This window comes from Erpetoichthys calabaricus, chromosome 1 (genome assembly GCF_900747795.2).
Source record: "Erpetoichthys calabaricus chromosome 1, fErpCal1.3, whole genome shotgun sequence".
Taxonomy (NCBI): Eukaryota; Metazoa; Chordata; class Cladistia; order Polypteriformes; family Polypteridae; genus Erpetoichthys; species Erpetoichthys calabaricus.
The window spans coordinates 144,242,360-144,264,050 of record NC_041394.2 but is presented as its reverse complement, the minus strand read 5'-3'; the positions used below and the strand labels follow the sequence as shown (position 1 = coordinate 144,264,050).

Here is a 21,691-nt window from a genome sequence, read left to right as displayed (position 1 = left end):
GAAATTTGGAAGTAAAGGATAGATGGATGTGAGGGAGACCATGGTGAATTCACCAGGAACCCAGTGGATAGGTTTAACTAACACCATACCAGTAAAAGACAGTAAAAGACAATCACGTAATTCTAAATCAGAAAAGGACACTCTCCTTTCTGATCCATTGCAAGTCTTCTTCTTGAGTCCTTAAACCAAGGTTTTATTTGTCCTTCCAGTGGCGAGCGCAGGCTACAGCTCCGTCCATGGCCATGGTGAGGTTCTCCATGTTGCATTTTTCGTCCAGGTGTGGATAGATCAGGAGATGTGTCATGGTCTGTCTTTCCCCTCAGATGCTGCCATTGGAGTACCACAACTTGGTCATATTGGCTTTGGATCTGCCAGTTCTAGTGCATAGGCGGTTAAAGTTTTTTCATGTTGTCCATTCCAAGTCGCCACCAGTGGGAAGATGTTCCCCCACTTCTAGGCTAGTGATGTTAACTGAGTTGATGTCTCTAAGGCAGGGGTGGGCAAAGTCATTCCTGGAGGGCCGCAGTGGCCACGGGTTTTTGTTCCAACCCAGTTGCTTAATTAAAAAACAATCCTTGCCAATAATTACATTTCATGGCTTGTTAGTACTTTAACTCTGCTATGTCAAGTCATTCTCATATCCTAGATTTTTCTTTCCATTCTAAGGATATCATCCAAATACTTTGAAGTGTAAAATGGATGGGTAATTCTCAATCCTTCACTTTTTTCTCTTCTCTTTCCTTCCAAGTATTTAATTAAGAGCGCTTTGAGTAATGAGAAAAGCGCTATATAAATGCAAAGAATTATTATTAAACCAAATAGTGCATGATAAATACACACAGGTGTAAAGGGTAACAAGCTAATTGAATAGCTGCTGGTTTCTTTTGTCATTTGCATCTTATTGCTAATAAAGAGCAATTAAAAACTTAGAATGCAGATGTTTAAGACTTAAATAAGCAATAAGGGTTCAAAATCTTAATGAGGGAGATAACTAAAATGAAGCAGAAGTGTTTGTAGAGCAATAAGTGCTTTTTATGAAGCAATTGGGTTGGAACAAAAACCTGCAGCCACTGCGGCCCTCCAGGAATGACTTTGCCCACCCCTGCACTAAGGTGTTCGCGCCATGAGTCAAGCCTTGCTGCTTTGACTATTGAGTCCAGACAGGGAGGTCTCATGTATGAAGCTTTCCTGGGATTTCAAGCATTTAGCAACATTGGTATGGCCATACAGTGGGTGTCTGGGGTTCACTAGTTGCCTCTGTTTTTTTCTGAATACTTGACACATTTCTTCTTATATCTGATGAAGCAATAGCAGCCAGTATGTACAGGCTATTGATGGGTGTCAACCTTAGGCATCCAGTGATATTGCAACAGCTCTCGTTGAGTATAGGGTCGAGTTTCCTGGCATATACTGATTGATCCCAAACAAGGCCCGTGTATTCTGCTGTGGAATAACAGTGGGAGTGGAGAGCATGGTTGCTGGATTGGTATCCCACCAGTTGTTGGCCAATTTTCTGAGGATATTATTGCGGGTGCTGAATTTCCCAATTGTCTTTTCCACATGGGCCCTATAAGGCAGGGAACGGTCAAAGGTGACTCTGAGATACACTGGGTTCAGGTAGTGTTCTGTTGCCGTACCATCCCAGATGTTGCGTAGCTTCCTGTTTGCCTCACGGTGGCACAGATGGAAGACAGTAGCCGTTGTCCTGGTCAGGTTCACTCTCATATAATTCTTGTTTTAAAAGACTGACAAGTTTGATAGAGTGGATGTAAGGACTGTCTTGATAGTGATGAAATTTTTCTCCTGTGCTATGACACATAGGTCATCAGCATATAAGAAGCTCCTTCATTCAGCGTGGATGAATTGATCGTGTAGATGTTGAAAAGAGTCTGTGCTAGCACACTACCCTGAGGAAGGCCATTTTGTTGGTGTCTCCAACAGCTATTCTTTTTGCATAGTTCAACAAAAAATTGTCTATTTTCCAGTAGGGATTGGATGATTTTCACTAGGTGGTAGTCATATGTCATATCATAGATCTTAGAAAGGAACAACGTGTAATTCACAGTATTGTACGCATTTCTAGGAGTTCTATGAATACAGTGCATGAGATTTTTTCCTTTTTCAAAGCTATGTTCTTTGTGCAGGGTGAGAGTGAGTATATGTCCCATCCATGTTCTTCGATCAGGGGGCACATATGGTTGAGGATGAGGTACTCATGGAGATATGTACCTCCCTCCATAGCTTGGGGATAATGTATGAAGAAGAGCATATCTTGAACATCTCTAATATCCACTTTCTTGTTCTCTATCCAAAGTGCTTTATCTGTTCAGAGCAAATATCATTCATTCCCGCTGCTTTGCTGTTTTTCAGATTCTCTTTGCCGGAGTTGAGTTCTTCCATGGTGAAGATGGTGTTGAAGCAGTTTTTTCTTTGTCAGGTTGTTGTTTGATCTGTACCTTTAGGGTGTTTAGTTCGTGGCTTCCCATTTAGGAGGAGCTGACTTGCAACCTGGTTTGCTGTGACATTATGGTGTTGTTCTGTCTTTTTAGGGTCATTGCTCAGCTTCCTGATAGTAAGCCAGGCCTTCCTGCTCCTATGGGTCAAATTCACATTTTCAGTTTCATGTTTTGCCATGACTTCTGCCTTTTTTTCTGTATCTTAAATGCCAATTACATTTTGCTGCAATTGTGCTGTCCAAGAATGGATTGGCTTGGAACATTAGTTGGTATTTCTGATACTTGTCTACCATCTCCTTGGAGAGTCCTGGTATATAGCTGGTTCTGTATCCTCGTGGCATGTTCCTTCTAGATGCAATATGTACAGCATCGACAAACAGGTTGTTGTTGGTCTGTGACCGTTCATTGTTTGCCACTCTTTTGTCCAGGTCCTCTGCAAATGCAGTCCAGTCTGCTTTTTTGAAGTTGAAACGGTGGTGGAATGGGACCATGTTTGGTGTGACTGCTGATGATGCACTGATGGATATCAGCATGTGCTGTGTGTGTGGTATGGGTTCCAGCACAGATTTGGTACAGTGGTCAGTGATACTGATTTTGATAATGGCCAATCTGGAATGATATGAAAGTGGGAGAAAGAATTATGAGGAATGGAATTCCTTGACACCCTCAAAGACACAATGATAATCATATGCTATGACATCCTTTGGGAAAGGAAAGATGTTGATACACAAGAAGTTATACGAACTAGCCAAATGGACTTGCCCTTGACATGCCCTTGGCATAGTGAGTTTAAAAGAAGGAGAGCAGAGTCCGACCCATGAATTTTGTAGCTAGACAGAGTCTCAATAGAACTATGCTAAGTATGTGAAGGAGCATTGCAGAGACAAAGAGAATTATTTTAGACATACTGTATATAGAAGGTTTTTAATAGGAACCATAGGGTGCAAGGAGTGTTTAATTCAAGACTGCATAAAGCGATAGCTAGTGGCTCAATTGAAATTTTAAGAGGTAAGGGGATAAAGGGAAGACAAGCAAATCTAATGCATGTAATTTTTAATGCAACATGCCCAGTTATGTTGTTGAAGCAGCTATCCTGACATCTTAAAAAAATCACTGTACATTTGCAGTTATGATGTTCTTGCATGGTTTCTTGTTATTTAAATAAACATATTGCTTCTTTCTTTTTTTACTGATCATTTTACTTCATAGTTTTCTTAATTTCCTGTTCTTTAAACTGTTGTGTGTTTACCTGTGTACAATTTATCTTAGTTTCAATTATGGTATTTGTGTTGTTTAATCAAATATTTGAATAAAGATCTGCTCTAAGTCATTCCTTCTAATCTACTAGGGCAGCAGAAAGTCCCACTATGCTGATTAAGAAACAAGCTTCTTGAAGGGTGTATTTGACAGTCATAGTTTTTTTCTATCTACCTTGGTTTATACTAGTTATGTGAAATTGCATTTCTCAATAAATGGTTCCTACAAGTCTATCATGTAATGGCCTAAGCAAGGTTTTATTTCCAGTAATAAATTTTTAACATTCTTCAGCTTTTCTTTCACCTGCTCAGCAAAATAAAAGAATGATCTGATTCATTGAGTGTTTCAGGCATATAAACAAATCAGTAAAATCCAAAATTAGACAAAAGTACAGCTTTTCCTGGAAGAGTGATGCATGTGAAACAGTTGTGTGTCAAAGCTCCTGGGAAACCTAATGAATCTTATTCTGAATGATATTCAGAAATATCTTTCCTTGGGGCATGATTCAAGTACTTATATTTTTGAAATCTCTCTGATGTTAAAAATCACATATTGTTTATTTCATCATCTAGCACAAACACAATGTGTAATGTTCGAAATTTATTCTCAGACAATGTATTAATGTACAAAGTATTTCAAATTACAGTACTGTATTTTCTTTTTGAACCAGTTTGAGTTCTCACTATAAATGCAAATGAATTATGAAGTGATTTCTGTTTTTGTATTATTTTTTTTTGATATTGTGACATATCTTTTTTTCTTTTCCAGACATTTGTTGCACACTCATATATCAGCAACAGTGTTCTTACCCCAGCAGTGGCTTTTGCATCCCTTGCCCTATTTCATATTTTGGTTACACCTTTGTTTCTACTGTCAACAGTGGTGCGGTTTGCTGTCAAAGCATTATTTAGGTAAGAAAGAAAAAATGATAAATGAAGCAATGCTTAATAAACTAGACTAAATGCAATTTGGGCAATAGAAAATAATCAGCATATACAATTGGAAGAAAAAATCTTTGTGGCACATGGACTCCGGAGTTACCACAATTTCTCAATTTGATGTTGTTCATTTGTTTTCTAAACTTCACTACTTACGGCTTTGTGAAAGTGGTCTTCTTAAGGTTATGTTTCATACACTTGTACATACATTGGTTTGTTTGTGTAGCTCGCATGCCTATTCAAAGTTTTATGCTGATATTCTACCACCTGTGATACTCACTATTTGCTTTTTGATGGAAGGGAAGTGTTCAATTAATCAAAACAGAAAGTCTTAAATAAATATTTTTAGTTCAGTCATTTGGAAGTCTGTTTTAAGAAATTTTGAAGAAGATTATCACATATTAACAGTATCGGCACTGCCTAGTCTTATCCCTGTTATCAGATTGTGGTGGTTTCTCCATGTGGATGTCATTATTTCTTCAACTCTCCTGTCCGTTGCTGTTGCTAAGCAACATCTGTTATGCAGCTTTGATATAATGGGGACAAGGAAAATACTCCATGTAATGTTCTTCCATTGTGTACTTGTTTACTGAAGAGTTGATGCTGGGAACACATTGTGTGTACAGTGATCCCTCGCTATATCGCGCTTCGCCTTTCGCGGCTTCACTCTATCGCGGATTTTATATGTAAGCATATTTAAATATATATCGCGGATTTTTTGCTGGTTCTCGGATTTCTGCGGACAATGGGTCTTTTAATTTCTGGTACATGCTTTCTCAGTTGGTTTGCCCAGTTGATTTCATACAAGGGACGCTATTGGCAGATGGCTGAGAAGCTACCCAGCTTACTTTTCTCTCTCTCTCTCTCTCTCTCTCTTGCGCTGACTTTTTCTGATCCTGACGTAGGGGGATTGAGCAGGGGGGCTGTTCGCACACCTAGGCGATACGGACGCTTGTCTAAAAATGCTGAAAGATTATCTTCACGTTGGCTACCTTCTGTGCAGCTGCTTCGTGAAGTGACATGCTGCACGGTGCTTCGCATACTTAAAAGCACGAAGGGCACGTATTGATTTTTTTATCTGTCTCTCTCTCTCTCTCTGCTCCTGACGGAGGGGGTGTGAGCTGCCGCCTTCAACAACTTTGTGCCGCGGTGCTTCGCATACTTAAAAGCCAAACAGCCCTATTGATTTGTTTGCTCCTTTGAAGAGGAAGATATGTTTGCATTCTTTTAAATGTGAGACTGAACTGTCATCTGTGTCTTGTCATGGAGCACAGTTTAAACTTTTGAAAAAGAGACAAATGTTTGTTTGCAGTGTTTGAATAACGTTCCTGTCTCTCTACAACCTCCTGTGTTTCTGCGCAAATCTGTGACCCAAGCATGACATTATAAAAATAACCATATAAACATATGGTTTCTACTTCGCGGATTTTCTTATTTCGCGGGTGGCTCTGGAACGCAACCCCCGCGATGGAGGAGGGATTACTGTATACCCACCTCTGTAAGATAATTTAGTCAGTAAGAGCCTCACAGGAATATAGACATTGTTTGTAATCTTTCACTTTTATTTCATCTGCTAAACACTCTACTGTGCGTACACTGTAAAACCATGCAAAAAACATTATAGAAATATAGTAAACGCCAAATTCATAAGTGGTGTGGGACAAAGAGTTCTCTTAAGATAATTAACTGCCGATTCCATAGCCTTAGGATAGAACTTAATTCGAAACTGTTTTTAGAGATTATATTTTTATTAGATTCGAGAAGGGTTCCCCTGATTCTGGGAAGTGTTTTATGATTCTCTATTAATACTCCAACAACTAAAGAAAAGCATTTAAACACCCTCTATTAACATTTGACATTTCAAGATATATTTGTCTGTTACTCACTCCAAGTATAGGCCTCTTTCAGATAAAGATGCAGTTTGTAGTGTACAGTATAGTTTCTAAGATGTAGAGTTGTTAGGTGCTCAAAAAATCCACATCATCTCAATACACTGCACTTTTGATTTGGTCTGGCATTAAGTCGGACATTTTACTGTTGATGTTCACTAAGGGTGAAAAATGCATTTATTATTTTGTTTCATTAATGAGTGGAATATTCCAATCATCTTTTGTGATATCTGTATTTTTTAGGATTCTAGCTTCTCTGAGTCACTCAATAAAAGTTAACTGTTGGCATGTAAAATGTTGAAAATTGCTTGTGTTTCTGAAAGTCATAGCAAAATCCCTAGCAACCATTGGGTTTTGGCCATAAATAAATCAGGCTATGATAACCCTCAATAATTCCCAGAAGCAATATTTCCTCCCCACCTTGGCTGACTTCACCTTCCAGGAGGTGATATGGTTTTTCACAAAAAACTGTCCTGGGATCTGTCTAGATATTATACATGGGGAGCATATCTGGATTTCATCCATAAGTCCAGTTTCACACTGTCATAATATGATTTTCATTTTTTTCAACTGTTCATTAGCCTCTTAAAGGTATTTGAGTATAGTTTTTAGGGTTTGCCAGACCAAGAAATCTAGTAGTTTTATTCATTTTTGTTTCCTTGCGTTTTAACTCTTTAAATTTTGATTCACATTCTCCTATGACACTGTCTTGTTTTCCTTATGGGTACTTCCATGTTGGAGACTGGTTACTAGGAAGCGACACCCCATTGCTAGGATGTGGATCCTGAATGTTGCAAATCATGATGTCATTAGGGCACTGTTTTAAAAGAAGGGGGTGCACGCTTCTGGTCATCTTAGTTTGGATTCACAAAAGAAAAAAAAACTTTTACTTCATTTCATAGTGTTATTTTGATTATACTGTTTATGATTTTTTCTCTCTGATTATGAGTTATGTCTTATGTTTCTTTTGTATATAATTAATCAGTCTCTTCTTTAGGCATTTTTTGTGGTTACATATCCTGAACTTTGTTTATTCAATTATAATTTTCTGGTTACAACCTCTGCATGACTTCTTACGTGTCCGCACCATCTTCTGATTACATTCTGTCTCAAAACTGTTGTCTTGTATAACTAATACACACATATTTAGAAGGGGAGGCTTTAAAGGAGGTTGACTTTTTTCCACATCCTCTTGGAAACGCTGCTGATGAAGCAAATTTATAATCCAGATCGGTTCCTTTACCTTTTATCTGGTTTTATGAGTATGATATTCACTAAGTCTCTCTTGCATCTCATGTTGCAATGTCTATGAGTTTTACTTTCCTGTTATGCAGTCTGGGTAATTTTTTTGACAATTTGTACTTGTTTTTGTGATTATTTTTACTTTTCATTCAGTTTTTTGTATCGTCACTGCTATTTTGTGACAGTCTATCCATGACCAAAGCTATAATGTTTATGCTTGCTATAACAATTTCTGGTGACATGACACAGGGGTCACATCAAGTATCGTATCATTGCATCCTTCATATATAAGCAAAATATCCTAGCTTTGGTTCTAAGAAAGTTTTACAAACTACTTTTGCATTTTATTCTGCTAAATCATTGAAAGAACAATAGACTAGGAATTGGACTTTGTGACTTGTAACTTTTGGATTGCAGTTTTTATTATAACACTTAGTTTATTCTGATATATTTGCTTGTTCTATCTACTGGTCAATTTCTCTTTAATTTTATTTTTATGAACCCTCACCTGTGTTAGGTGTTCAAAACACATTCAACTAGTGTGCAAAAAATAGATTTAGAATTTGAAACGACTAACAATATCATTCCCCCAGCAAGATTATATAGAGAATGGCTCTGTGACCATTAAACTAAGCTTGAGACTGCTGTGCAATTTCTAGGTGTTCTTTGACCAAATCTGTCTCTAAACTAAGCAATAAAAAAGCAACAAAAAGCAAACCGCTGTAGTTATACTTATCTAACTCAAAAGCCTGTATGTTGAATTTATTATCTTCTTACCTTATTTTCTCTTTCTTTCCCTCACTCTTTCAATCTCTCTTTCTCTTTATTGGGTTCATCTTTTCATCAACTCCAGGGTTGAGGCTCAAACAGAATGTGAGGTTTACGCCTTTTGAAAGTTATACTAAGGGTGTGGTAGTCCCCTGGTAGTTCCCCTTTCACTGCAGGGAGAAAGGACACAGTAGTGAGACTTATGGTTGGTTATCCTGCCCTTTTGGTGTCCTACAAAAATGTTTAATTCTTAACACATGCACATACCTGTTCACTTTACCCAAACATACTTTTTTTTAAGCTATGACACGTATAAGCTATACATGTTTATGTGCACTTTTATATCCTATTCTATAAACAAAGTGTCACTAAATATGTATGATATTCATTTATATTCTTATGTTTGTTATACCTATTTTTTATTTACATTTGATACTGGATATCTTTACTCTCCAAAAGTCGATTTATAGGACATGAAACACAGAGACAACATTTTTGCCATCACCTCTGAAGTGCAGAACACACATTCCTGGTCAAGGAACAGTAAATATTTATAATATTTACCTTTTTAGCTTATTTAACTTATGTCATTAGTTTAAACAGTGCTCCCTGCAGCTCCCTGCCCATTCCTTGCTTTTTATTCTGTAATTGGTTTACTTGTAATGGACTGTTTTAAAATGTTGGAGACTGGTTAAACTCCCAAGATCTGTCTAAAACCCTGGTAAATATATATATACATGCTTTATAAAAACTCTCAGAAAACTGCAGCTTCAAAAAGATGTATAACAAACATACTGTATGTAATATATTTTTGGAAATACAGAAAAATGTAGTATATTTTAGGGAATATAGAGCTGTCTAAAAGAATGTAACAAGCATAATTCAATAAACTCAGTTTGTGTAGAACAGCTTCATATATATTTTCTGTATACGTGATGATGATATGGCACATATCAAGCTAAAGGGTCTCATAATTACAGCCAACACAAGAAATTTAAAGGTCATTGAGAAAATGATTAGATAGAATAGTCATGGAAAATGACAGCAGTATTTAGCTTGAATCAAGAATCAATGAGTTATGACAGAACAAACAACTGCTGTCTTGCACCCTTTCTTAGAAACTAGACACAACAGTTTAGCAAGAAGTACAATATTCTTACTTCAGGACTACCCATTAGATTGGGTCATTCACTCTTTATTTTGTCACTTTTTATACTGAGCACTTTTCCAAAGTGATTTACATGCCCTTCAACCTAACAGATGATTACAAGCACAAACAGCTTAAGTAATGTGATTGCACAAACTTTACAGGACTTCATTTCCAAATACTTGATCAGTAGATGACACTCTTCCTGATGATTATTTATTTTGTCTTAGTGGCTATAGAGCTCTTTTCAACAGCATCTTTGCTTTGTTGTGTGGTATGACATTGTATTATCCTTTGTTGTTTCATATCCAAGACTGTTTCCTTCAAACGAAATAACATTTTGATTAATTGATTTCTTTGATGTTTCCTAGTAAAAGAAAAGCAAAAGTAGTGGAGGAAGAAACATACTGTGAGTGACAGGCAGTAACACAACACACATGTTCCCCTCTTGTATCCTGCCTGAAATGAGAAGAAAGTTTATTTTTAGAAATGTAATCTTTACTTCTGGCTAGAGTGTACACAGCCTAATAAGGTCATTCTAGAAACCCCTGTTACAAGTTCCAGTAATAAGTATAATAAAATGTGCCCCAGTCTTCCATTATTCAGATGTATTCAGCGAACATTATGATGCTTCTCACTGTGTCACTGCCAGGAAGTCAGAGAAAACTGCCCATTATCAAATAATAATTGCTGTTTAAACCTCGGCCCCTTACACCTGCCTGAGAGTTTCACGGTCTCAGTATTTGAAATAAATGTATATATTGTTAACTAAATGTTAATTCCCCTTATAGATGTAAAGTGTAACTTTGATGCTAAATAATGTGTAGCATGTAATAATAATAATAATAATAATAATAATAATAATAATAATAATAATAATAATAATTCATTACATTTAGTAGTCAGTGTTTTAAACTTTGGAGTTTCTTAACTCTGTAGATGCTTGTTATATTTAGGATTACATTTTTCAGGTCTGTAATATGACATTCAATAGGGATGAAACTAAATATGTATTAGAAGTGGCACTGTCATGTGTAAGGAGTATAGTGAAATTCTTAATTCCATGTCCCACTAAAATGCCACATGTCTCCATGTCTTAGAAAGACGTAGAGAAGGCTACAAGAGAATGCATCTGCAAAACAAAAACAATAAATTGTATTGAATTAGAATTATAAATAATGTAATAAACGCAACATTTAGGTTTTAGATTTAGGTAAATATCACTACAGGAGTGCAGCATCTAAACTACCAAAGTGGGATAAGATTTTGTCCTGCTTAGAAAGAACTAGGAGGAAGGTAGGAATGTTAGGTGACTGGAACAAACAAAAGATCAAGCCTGTATTCTAAGTTAGAGATCCATTATAATTCACCCAAGCCCAAACAGAAATTCATTGTCAAAAGTGGAAGGTCAAGATCAGCACACTGAAAGTCAAACAAACAAGGCTGGCAGTCACTTACTCTTGCATTTTATCAGTAATCTTAGATGGCCAGGAAATACCTTGTGACAGCCTTTATATGTTTTGTTCAGCAGTGAGTTTTCCTAGAACTGTTTTAAGTAGAGTATATGTCTGCTTAAAAGTATATGTATTTATGGGTTTGAAAATAACATTTATTTTTTCCTACAAAATATTCTGAGAAAATTATGCCATGGTCTAAGTGGTTGCATCATCTGACATCATTTTTATTTCTTTTATTTGATATTTTTTATTAATCCCCAGGGTGAAATTAATGAGATGGGTTTAGGATCAGAACTGGCGACCATATTCTCATTTGAGTTTGTGGATAATCCCTGTGTTAGTATGCAATAGTTTTGGTGATCACTAACGTCCTGGCTTTAGAACTCTGGTGTTATTTTTTTCTAACTCAATTTGTGATTAGTGATTGGACAACTGATCACATATCCCCAAGGTATACATACAGTATGTAAAACTGAAGGCATACATGTTTGTAGAGCAGTGTAAGTTTTATGATTTGCAGAATGTTTTTGACTAATCATTTTTTTATTTTTAACAAATAAAAGCATTGCTGTTATTTTTTTCTTTTCCTTAGAGCAGTCATCTTGACGCCATTTTCTATTTGTTTATGGGAATGTGATATTCTGGGGGAACATGTTTGTAACACACATTCCAACATCCAAGATTCTGTATGGAACCTATAAAAATCCTGTGATTGGTTGTATAAGGAAAGGAATTTAAGGCAGTCAGGATATTTTGTAATGGTTATTTTACAACTTTCATTTTGTGTAATGTATTGGGCTTTGATATTTGGTATTTCTGTCTTCCTTGTTTTGACTTCAGCCTGTTATCCTGACTATTCATTCATTTTTTTCTCCTGTGATCTATTTTCTTATCTAATAGTTCTTTTCTGCCTGCTCACATCAATAATTATACTGTATATTAGTAATGGTGCACATGGAAAGACTGAATTATTGGTGGTACCTTCCCTAGGCAAAAGGCAAGAATTATTGATGAACAGTGGGAGACAGCCTCTCAGGGCAGCATACCTGTACTCTCATATGGACACATACAGAGCTACACAGACTATGTGGTCTTAGAAAACAGCTCTTTGAGGCCCTTCAGGGATGCTGAAGAATTATTGTGAAAGATGGAGGCTTCAAAATATGTTGTATTTGAAATGCTCTGTCTTCATCTGCCCTATTGCAGTTAAAGATGTCATGGCAGTAACCATAAAAATGAAAAACAAAAATGTACAATAATTTAAAAGTGGTAACTTGATTCTTTAATCAAATAGTAATAAATTTGCTTTTCCAGTAAACTGGGTTAGTTTAGAGTACTATAATTGATATTGCTAATGTAGTCCTTTGTCATGCTGAGATGAAAATATTAAACAAAGTTTTATCTTTTGTCCCCACAAACTATAAAAAAATGATGTATGAATGTGATTTGTACAATATATTTACCGGCAAGAGTTCATCTATGTTTATATTAACAAAATCATTGTAAACAAAAAGCACAGTGATAAAGTGACTACAACTAGTTCATGTATACTTAGTGGTCGTCTTGCATGGCCAGAAAGAGTCCTTGAATGAGAAAACATATCTGAAGACAACTCGCTTAAATGTATGTAGTAAATAGTTGCAAAATCTGATGGTCAAAGAGCTCTGCCCACAGGGTTCTTTCCTAAAAATACGCCCCCAATTTCCTTCTGTGCACTTTAAATGTCCAGGGTTGCAGTGTTCCATACATGTGCAATAGACAAATACGTAAAATATCTATGAAAAGATGTAGAGAGCAAAAGAAAATCACTTGACACTGATAGAAAACAGAAATTTAAAATTGATGTTATCAATTCAAGATCTCAGTACATGAAGCGTAGTGATTAATTTATATATCTTGCTGTCACTTTGACCATTACATCAGAAAAGCAGAAAGTTATGGTATGTATGTGTGTGTATGTATATTGTATGTGTATATGTGTGTGTGTGTGTGTATATATACGTATATATACACACTACATGTTAACATGCTGCAACCATTTTCAGATATAGCATGTTTGGCTTTTCAATTAGTCAGTCATGTTAACTTTCTTTAGTTATTTGTTTAGATGTACAGTGAGACATTGGGTGCTATACAGGCCTAGCCATGTCTTGGAGGTACACCGTTTAGTTTGAATATGGATTTTACCATTCAACTTTTTGCAGACATCTGCATTTCTTTCATCCTCAGATTGACTGTGACAGTAATTGAGAGTAAAAGAACTCAAATACAGTTTGCAAGAGTCCACTATTACCACTAGGCCAGTGATGTCTTTGAAAGCCAAAGTATAATCTGGTTTTACAAAAGTGTTTTTCCTTTGCAACAGGTTACACTTATTTTAAGCACGTTCAAAGTGTTACCCATAAACACAACACACATTTTATATGTTAAATGTGGGCCTTTTTTGGAGCCTTTTCAGACTTGTGTATCCTTTGTGATCACAGGCTTGCATACTGTCTGTTAAACCATGTAATCAAGTGCACCTTACTCTTTGCTGTTTAAATCACAGCCCCTGCTCTGAACTCTGCCTTCATAAGGAATTGGATTGGGTTAGAAATTTCAAAGTGAATGAAAAAATTTTTTCACCCACCTTTAAGCCACGTTCAATCATGGTTGTCAGTATGTTTTATATTTCTGGCTGTGGAGACTAAGTGGTATCTTCCTGCTGCAGTGAATAAGAGTGAATGTAATGGTATGCCATAGCATGTAATCATTCTTGGGGATGGGGATGAATCATAAGTTCTTGGAAATGACTCACTTTCCTAGGTTACACGAATATAAAATCAGTCGCTCAGCAATTATTGTATTTAGTTGATAGCTGCCACTAGCATTGTCCACACATTCACCTTACGTCAGTTCTTTACTTACTGTATTATTTTGTTTTTACTTGTGTTTTTATTTAACTTTATATTTTTTGTGGTTGGGTTTGACAGAAGATGGCAACAAAAAAAGAATGTGTTGATGAAACAAAAACTGAACATGTTTGTTTGCATTGATAAGAGGGAAATGTTTAAAAAACATTGCACTCAAATTATGAGTGGCAAAACAAACTTGTTTCTGATTGGTGGAAAAAATGAGAAAACAATCAAAAACTTTAAATTAAAACTGGTATGTTAATGTTATCTTGTGGTTAATCTAGCCTGAGTGCAATAATTCCCAAATCCCCCTGCTTACTTCGCTCGCCTACCCCTGGTGTTGGATAACCCGAAATACATTGATTAATGTATGAGATATGTGCCTGCTTTGCTTGCGGCATTTCAGACGCGCGCTGTAGGCGCCTGCGTTCATTGATTATATCCAGGCGGGCTTGTGTGTGTATCTCCGTCAGTTGTGGTCTTTCGTTTTGAACCCGTGCCTGCTTTGCTTCCGCAGTTTCTGACGCGCGTTGTAGGCGCCTATGTACATTGTATTTGTCCATGTGGAGCTGTTTGGTTTTGGAGCCGAGACAGTTTTGCCTCCGTGGTTTCAGACGTGCGTTGTAGGCGCCTACGTCTATTGTTTTTATCCATGCGGGCTCGCTTTTGTAGCTCCGTTAGTTGAGCTAGATCGTTTTGGAGCCGTGACCGTGACTCCATTAGTTATCTGTTGTCTACCATTAGTAATATGGATAATTGCACTTACTGTTAATATGGAGGGTTTTCTGTATTTGTACCGTTAATAATGCATCACTGTAATGTGATTCACATATGCTATATGGTTTGGATGTGTGAGGATGCCGTACGTTTAATGCGGAGAGTTCGTTTATTCTCATTACCCGGACCATGCTGTGTAGTGTGGACATTTAGTTCAGAAGCGCGTTGTAGGCGCCTGGGCCTTTCGTACTTTCTCACGCCTTCCGTACTATCTTTGTGGACCTTTGCGCACGCCGTAGTGTCTTACGTGTGACTCTGGGGTGCAGTGCAGAATCCTCTTTTCTGTGTGGCTGTGTCGTTAGTCGTTAGCTATGGGCGTGTTGTTGCTTCATGTCCTATTCAGAAGCGCATTGTAGGCGCCTGCGCCTTTCATACTTTCCCGCGCCTTCCATACTATCTTTGTGGACCTGTGGGGCCTCCGTAGCCTCTTCCGTTTGACTCTGGGGTGCAGCGCAGAATCCTCTTTTTTGTGTGGCTGTGTCGTTAGTCGTTAGCTATGGGCGCGTTGTTGCTTCATTTCTCATTCACATCAGTTGAGCTCTTTCGTTTTTGGGCCGTGACTCCTTCGTTCACGGTGGATGAGACTTCAGTTGCGGTTTGAGCGCCTGCGCAGTATGTCTCATGGTCCCATCGCCGTGTACCTGCGTCCATGCCTTCCGGTTTACCATTCTCGGTTAGTAATATGGATGGTGTCTGGAATAAATGGCACAATTTTTATCAGGACCATGTTAGTGGTCAGTTGTGAATTTTCAGTCATCATCTGCTGCTTTCATGTCAAACACTGTAATGTTTAAATCTGAACTTTGACTGCAGCATTGCCAAACATCACTTTTTCATGAGTTGTCTTTCTAATGTAGATTTGTGTTTGTTAAGTTATTGTCATACTATGTCACACAGGTTCTGCTTATTGATAATATGATATTTTCTTGATGAATGCTGTTATAGAGTATGAAATTGATGTTTTATTTGATAGTAACTAGTTGCCCAAGTCTTGATGCATTAAACATCCATACATGCTTTACTGCTTGTATGAGGTTCATGCTATTGAATGCAGAGAAAGCTGCTCAGCAGACATAAAACCATTTCAGTCAAAAGATTCCACCATTTGACTCGTGCATTAGTACTCTTGAGTTTCTTCCAGATGCTTTTAGCATTTATAAAAACATGACTATGATTTGTGATCAATAATTTTAGTTGTCTACTCGTTTTACCCATTGTCTTTCTGGTGGTGGATTCATGAACATTAACATCCTATACAGATTGACTACTGTCTCAGACTTCCTCCATTGGGATAATATACCTTTGAATATTGTTTAGTGGTATTAGAGAACCTCAGAAATAGTTTTGTCACTTGCACAGAAATTGACAACTATTTTAATGATTTTCAGATATTTCTTTTGAAAACGAAACATTGGGGACATAAAGCAATACAATATTAAAATTGTCCTAAATGGCTAGTGGGAGTGATATATTGTAGTGTGGATGTGTAAATGGATTACAGAATTTTTACAACTGGTAAGTCAACATAAATAGGACAAGTTAATTATAATTAACTGATGTACAAAAGACAGCTGGACATACTGTAGAAAGGATTCTGAAAAGGGCATATGGTTGGACAATACATTGTCATTTAAATACAGCACAGTACATGCTAATTTTCACATGTATCATAACAATTTGCATAAAATTAGACTGAGATAGTTTGATACTAAAAAGCACATTTGCTTTAAAAAATGAATGTCCCTTTAAAATATATATAACAAGACTGGTTTGCCAAAAAATGTTAAAAGCTTTATCTGTCTTTTGCAGTGTTGAGAAACTAGGAGAGTTTCTGATGAGTGATGAGATTGGTGATGACAGCTGGAGGAATGGGGAGATGTCTGTGCCACTAGAGTCATGTCGAAAGCATCCCACCTCTGTAAGTATAGCAATAAAAAGGTCTGTTCATATTAGCTACTGGTAACTTCTATAAGTGCCACTCATCAAACGTGGCTTCTAAGAGAATTCCGGGGAACAAGTTTAAAATGCTTATTAGTAACAACCTCATGAGTTACATTTGTATTAACTTAAAAAAATCAGACACTCAGAAGCAATATTATAAGTAACATTACTATTTTTCTGAATCCAAGCTCATAAAGCTTCTATTTTTGGTAGTTGCAAATAGTGTTGTACCAGATTAATGTGAGTTAAAGCTCTGTCAGTTTCCCTTTCTTTCAGAGGATGTCTTTCTTCTAATAAGTTTTCTAGAGGTCACTGTGGAAGACTAAATGTCTGCACAACCAAATCTTTCACTTGCTTGCAGTGCCACTGAGATTGTAGCTTATTGTCATATGGATGAATGAAACAATCAAACAACCGTATTTATTTTATGTTATGCCATTAACAGCATGAATCATCACAGGGCCCTATTCAAACTGAGTAGTATGCCAATAACACACCAAATGCAAAAAGAGCACTATAATGCAAGGAAAATCCTTGAAAAATATCGTAACAGATTCTAAACAGTGAGGGAGCCATACCATTCAATTCCAGCCACAATGTAAAACTATAGATATGCAGTATTTATATCACAGTAAAGATACATATTGTAATATCTATATATTTTCAAACATTCCTACTCCAATTACAGAACGGATAAATCAAAACATTATGGGGTAGAGCTTTATGACAAGTGGAAATGACAATAATTTTTTGTTGAATAGTAAGAACTTTTAAAACTCATAAATTTGGGGACTGCATTTTAAAAGACATGGGTAAAAAGTGAGTCTTCAGTCTGTGTTTGATTTGCAAAAGAAAGTGTCCCACAAATAGACCTTGGAAGAGAATAGGAGCTGTAAATATTAATGGGCATTTGACAATTCACGGAGACTTTTGGAACCACTCTGATATCAAAAGATATATTTTAGGTATGAATCCATCAGCATAAAGTTGGTAGCAGTAGAAACAGATGGAAGAAATAAAAACAGCTTAATGAAGGCAGATGTACGTATAATCAAAAGAGGCAAACTGAGAGGCATAATGCATAAACCTAAAGCAAAAATCAGAGAGATTCAAAATCCAAGATGGAACCCATATACATAGTGCTTTCTTAATTTAGAGGTTTACAGCATCCTAAATACTGATATCAATATTTTTTTTCATTTTGACCTATAGCACACCAAAGCAATAAACAGGAAACAGCCGCTCAGGTACCAGTTGGACAACTACGAGCAGTCTAGCCGAAGACCTGTGCGTCCTGTGGAAACTGAAGATATTTCAGTCAAGGTTAGTGCTTTCTTGAAATTGAACACAAACTATCCTGCTTTTTCAAGAACTTTTGTGGCCATCTGAAGCAATAAATAGGTTTTTGCTTGTGGCGACTGTAGGACTGTAAGAGTGGCATTACACACTTTGCTTTGGCATAGCAGTGTTCAATACTTTGCTTGATCCAATATACTAGATGGAATTCGTCTTGCTGTATAGAAAACAACATTTTGCCAGTATGCAAAAAGTTAGTAGAAAATTTACAAATCCATTTAACACATTTAAACATAAAACGCATTCTATCATAAAATGTATAAATCTACATTTACGGGAAAAAGTCATTTCTTTTGCTGTGTTTGCTTGGCAATGAGGTGAGTGAGAAATAAAGAAGCTTTATTTTATTGATTTAGTAGAGGTGAATATCTGCTATTGAATCATTTTGAGTAGCGGACAATTAACAAACATCTTGACAGATAGGAGGCGTGCCTATGCGCAGAAGGAAATTTATTGGTGTTTATTTAAATGTATACTATGTGCAGACATAGGGCCTCACCCAACAGAGGTAACTGACACATCTGTTCTGTCTTTAACTTTGAAACAAATTTCAAGGCTTCAGTCTTACTGATTCCTGAGCCCAAAAGGTCATTAAAGGCCTGGATCTTGGTTTTTATCCAGGATACTTGCAAGCCCAGACACTCAGACTTCTCACTCAGTCTCTTGAGAGCCCGATCGAAGCCTCCATTGACTCTGTGAAGATCACAGCATCATTGGCAATTTCAAGATCAGTAAATTTCTCTTCACCAACAGATGCCCCACAGCTGACCCTGCCTAACACCCAGTCCATACAAGCATTGAACAGAGTAGGAGCAACAACACACCCCTGCCAAACCCCAGATTCAATTGGGAGAAACGCGGCGGTTCTGCCTCCACTTTGCACTGCACTCACAGTACCAGTGTACAGGCTGTCCTTGACATCCAGTAACTTTGGGGGGATCCTGTGAAGTCTCAGGATGTCCCTCAGGGCAGCTTGATCAACTGAATCAAGCGCTTTATGAAAATCAACAAAAGCTGCAAAGAAACTCTGCCAATATTCATGTTTTTCACTTAATGGGAACCCTCAATGCCAGGATGTATTTGATGGAAGATGTCTTAGGCATAAAACCAGACTGTTCCAGTTGTTGGTAGATGAGTATGGTGTCAAGAATCCTATTGAGGATGACCCTAGCAAGGACCTTATTAGGCACCGAGAGCAGTGTTATCTCCGCAAAGTTGCAGCAATCCAGGTGATCACCCTTTCCTTTCCAGAGAAGTTTTGTCCAGAAACCTCAGCCAGTATTAATATTATTATTTTGGAAATTAGAAGTGGAATTAGACAAGGTTATCCTTTATCATTAATATTCAATTTGCTCAGACAATTTCGTAAGATCTTGAGTGTTTGCTTTTTCCAGTGAATGGTCTCACATGCCAGATCACTTTTTGCTGCTTGTATCAGAGCAGTTTAAATACCTGGGAATTATTATTACAAGTTAGTCACATAGGATTGATGTCAATTTTTTTCAGAATTTGGCAGAAACTCACTAGTATAATTTTAAACTAAGAGCCTGTACTAAACCTTTGTATTTTATATAAAGAGCCACTATGTTTATTCTCTTTTAACTGGAAGGTTTAAAAAACAAAACTGACATGATAGCTGAAGTGAGTGAGGTGGTTAATAATACCTCATGTGCATGTGCATGTGTGTAAAAAACAAAATGAAGTATTTTTTTCTCTTTCTGCTATAACTTGGCTATTTTACAGTTTTTAACCAAATTCCAACATTCCAGTTCCAAATTATTTATTCACATTCTGAATAGGTTTGATTTTATCTTAATTATTTGTTTTAACAGCTATATTCAAAAATAATCGATATATTGATTTTTATGCTGAACTTTATAGATAGCCAATAATAGTATATTTTTGTTAAAGTCATCACTATCAACAGAACTAGCACTATTTTAAGAAGATCCATGAATCAGTTGTTCATACAAAAGATTATGTGAAACGGTTAATATCAGCGACTGTATGTCACAGGTATGACAGCAGGTTTAGGTTCAAGAATGATATTTAGTTTACACATTATTAACCTAGCAACAAATATAACATATTGGTAAATTGTCTGTGCTCACTGCAGCATTTTGGATCACACAGTGGTCTAACTAGAATTAGAAAAGCCCTAATACAACAAATAAATTAGGCCCCTTCATGTGTAATTAAGCCCCATCAAAAATAACCAACCTCAATGAGGTACATCAAGCTTTTAAGCTACATAAAAGGTCTGTAGTCATAATTAATTTTTGCGGAGTTGTGGAAATGGTAACACCATTGACTTTCTTATTCTGATGTCAAACGGGCAAACATGTTAATAATACAGCCTTGTGAAACAACAACCATGCAGTCACCATGGGCTATGGTGTAACTGCTCCGCCCACACTGTCTATAGTTAAACCACTTGCGTCATATGAACCCAGTTGTTACTAGTCTTAATGCCTCATTGTCAGTGATTTCAGTCTATTTGCTCAACAGGGAATGGGTATTTTATTGTTTACAGGGATCATTTGTATGTTAGAGAATTGGCTGGCTGCTCAGGGCAGAATGGTTTACTGACATCTAGTGCCCTGAGATCACAACCTTTAGGACACATATATATTACTCATTATTATATTTTTGATAGTTTTTTCTTATTTTATTTCTCATGCTGCTCCATTTAAATTAAATTTTTAATTAATATCAGTTAATTTTTCTGAGGGTGATCATAATTAAGAACATTAAAGCTTATGTGACATATTATAAATAACATTAATTCAGCCAAAATGACATTCCTTACTTTGGTGAAGGCAGAGGTTTAAAAAACTTTAATTTAATGACACTCGGGCACATTTTTTCACAACATAAATGCATCTTGTCTTAGTGCAAGTGCATTAACCATTTTAGGATACGTGGATTAATGAGTACATACTACTTGTGTAATTACCATAGGTTCAATGCTGAAATATACAGAAAATATACAGTTTAGAATTACCGACTTTACTGTTTACATATTCCACATTTTAAATTAATCCTCCATGTTATATCCATTTTTATCTTCTTCACTGTTACTTTGGCATTTACACATGATGAAGTTTAGAATCACATTGTCATCACTTTGTTATCTGAAATGACGCCCTGTTACACAGATGACATGGTGTACATTGATTCATGGGCACTTATTTTTGTTCCCTTTGCCCTCCTACTTATATTACTATCACTCTGATACAGGATATTTGTTTATACTACCCATAAATCTTTGTTCTAGAACATTACAGGCCATTTAAAATAGGAAAGTATATCCTTGCCATTCTGTTCTTTTGATTTACTTGTAGGTTTTATCTTGTAGTTTACCTTTTTAAAAAAAACTGAGTTTTTTTATATATTTTCAATACAGACACTTTAAGGACTCATTTATACTTCATGCTCAGAACACGTACGTGCACGCATCATGGATGTCATGCATTCCCAGCGTTCATTTGACGCGTCCTCTGAGCAGGTCCTCAGAAATTAAAGCAATGCGTGCGCGAGTTGCAGTACTAGCAAAAAGTCGGGGGGCA

At 36.6% G+C, this 21,691-nt stretch overlaps 1 protein-coding gene across 7 annotated transcripts in view; it reads left to right on the top strand.

Annotated features, from left to right (window-relative positions):
• abcc9 (ATP-binding cassette, sub-family C (CFTR/MRP), member 9) overlaps positions 1 to 21,691 on the top strand; it is a 254,037-nt gene that overhangs the window by 102,856 nt on the left and 129,490 nt on the right. For all 7 annotated transcript variants that reach the window (XM_051923339.1, XM_051923323.1, XM_051923326.1 and 4 more), the window contains 3 exons: positions 4,482 to 4,624; positions 16,635 to 16,743; positions 17,979 to 18,089. In XM_051923339.1, coding sequence (XP_051779299.1) covers positions 4,482 to 4,624; positions 16,635 to 16,743; positions 17,979 to 18,089 — 363 coding nt within the window. The remainder of the gene's footprint in view (positions 1 to 4,481; positions 4,625 to 16,634; positions 16,744 to 17,978; positions 18,090 to 21,691) is intronic.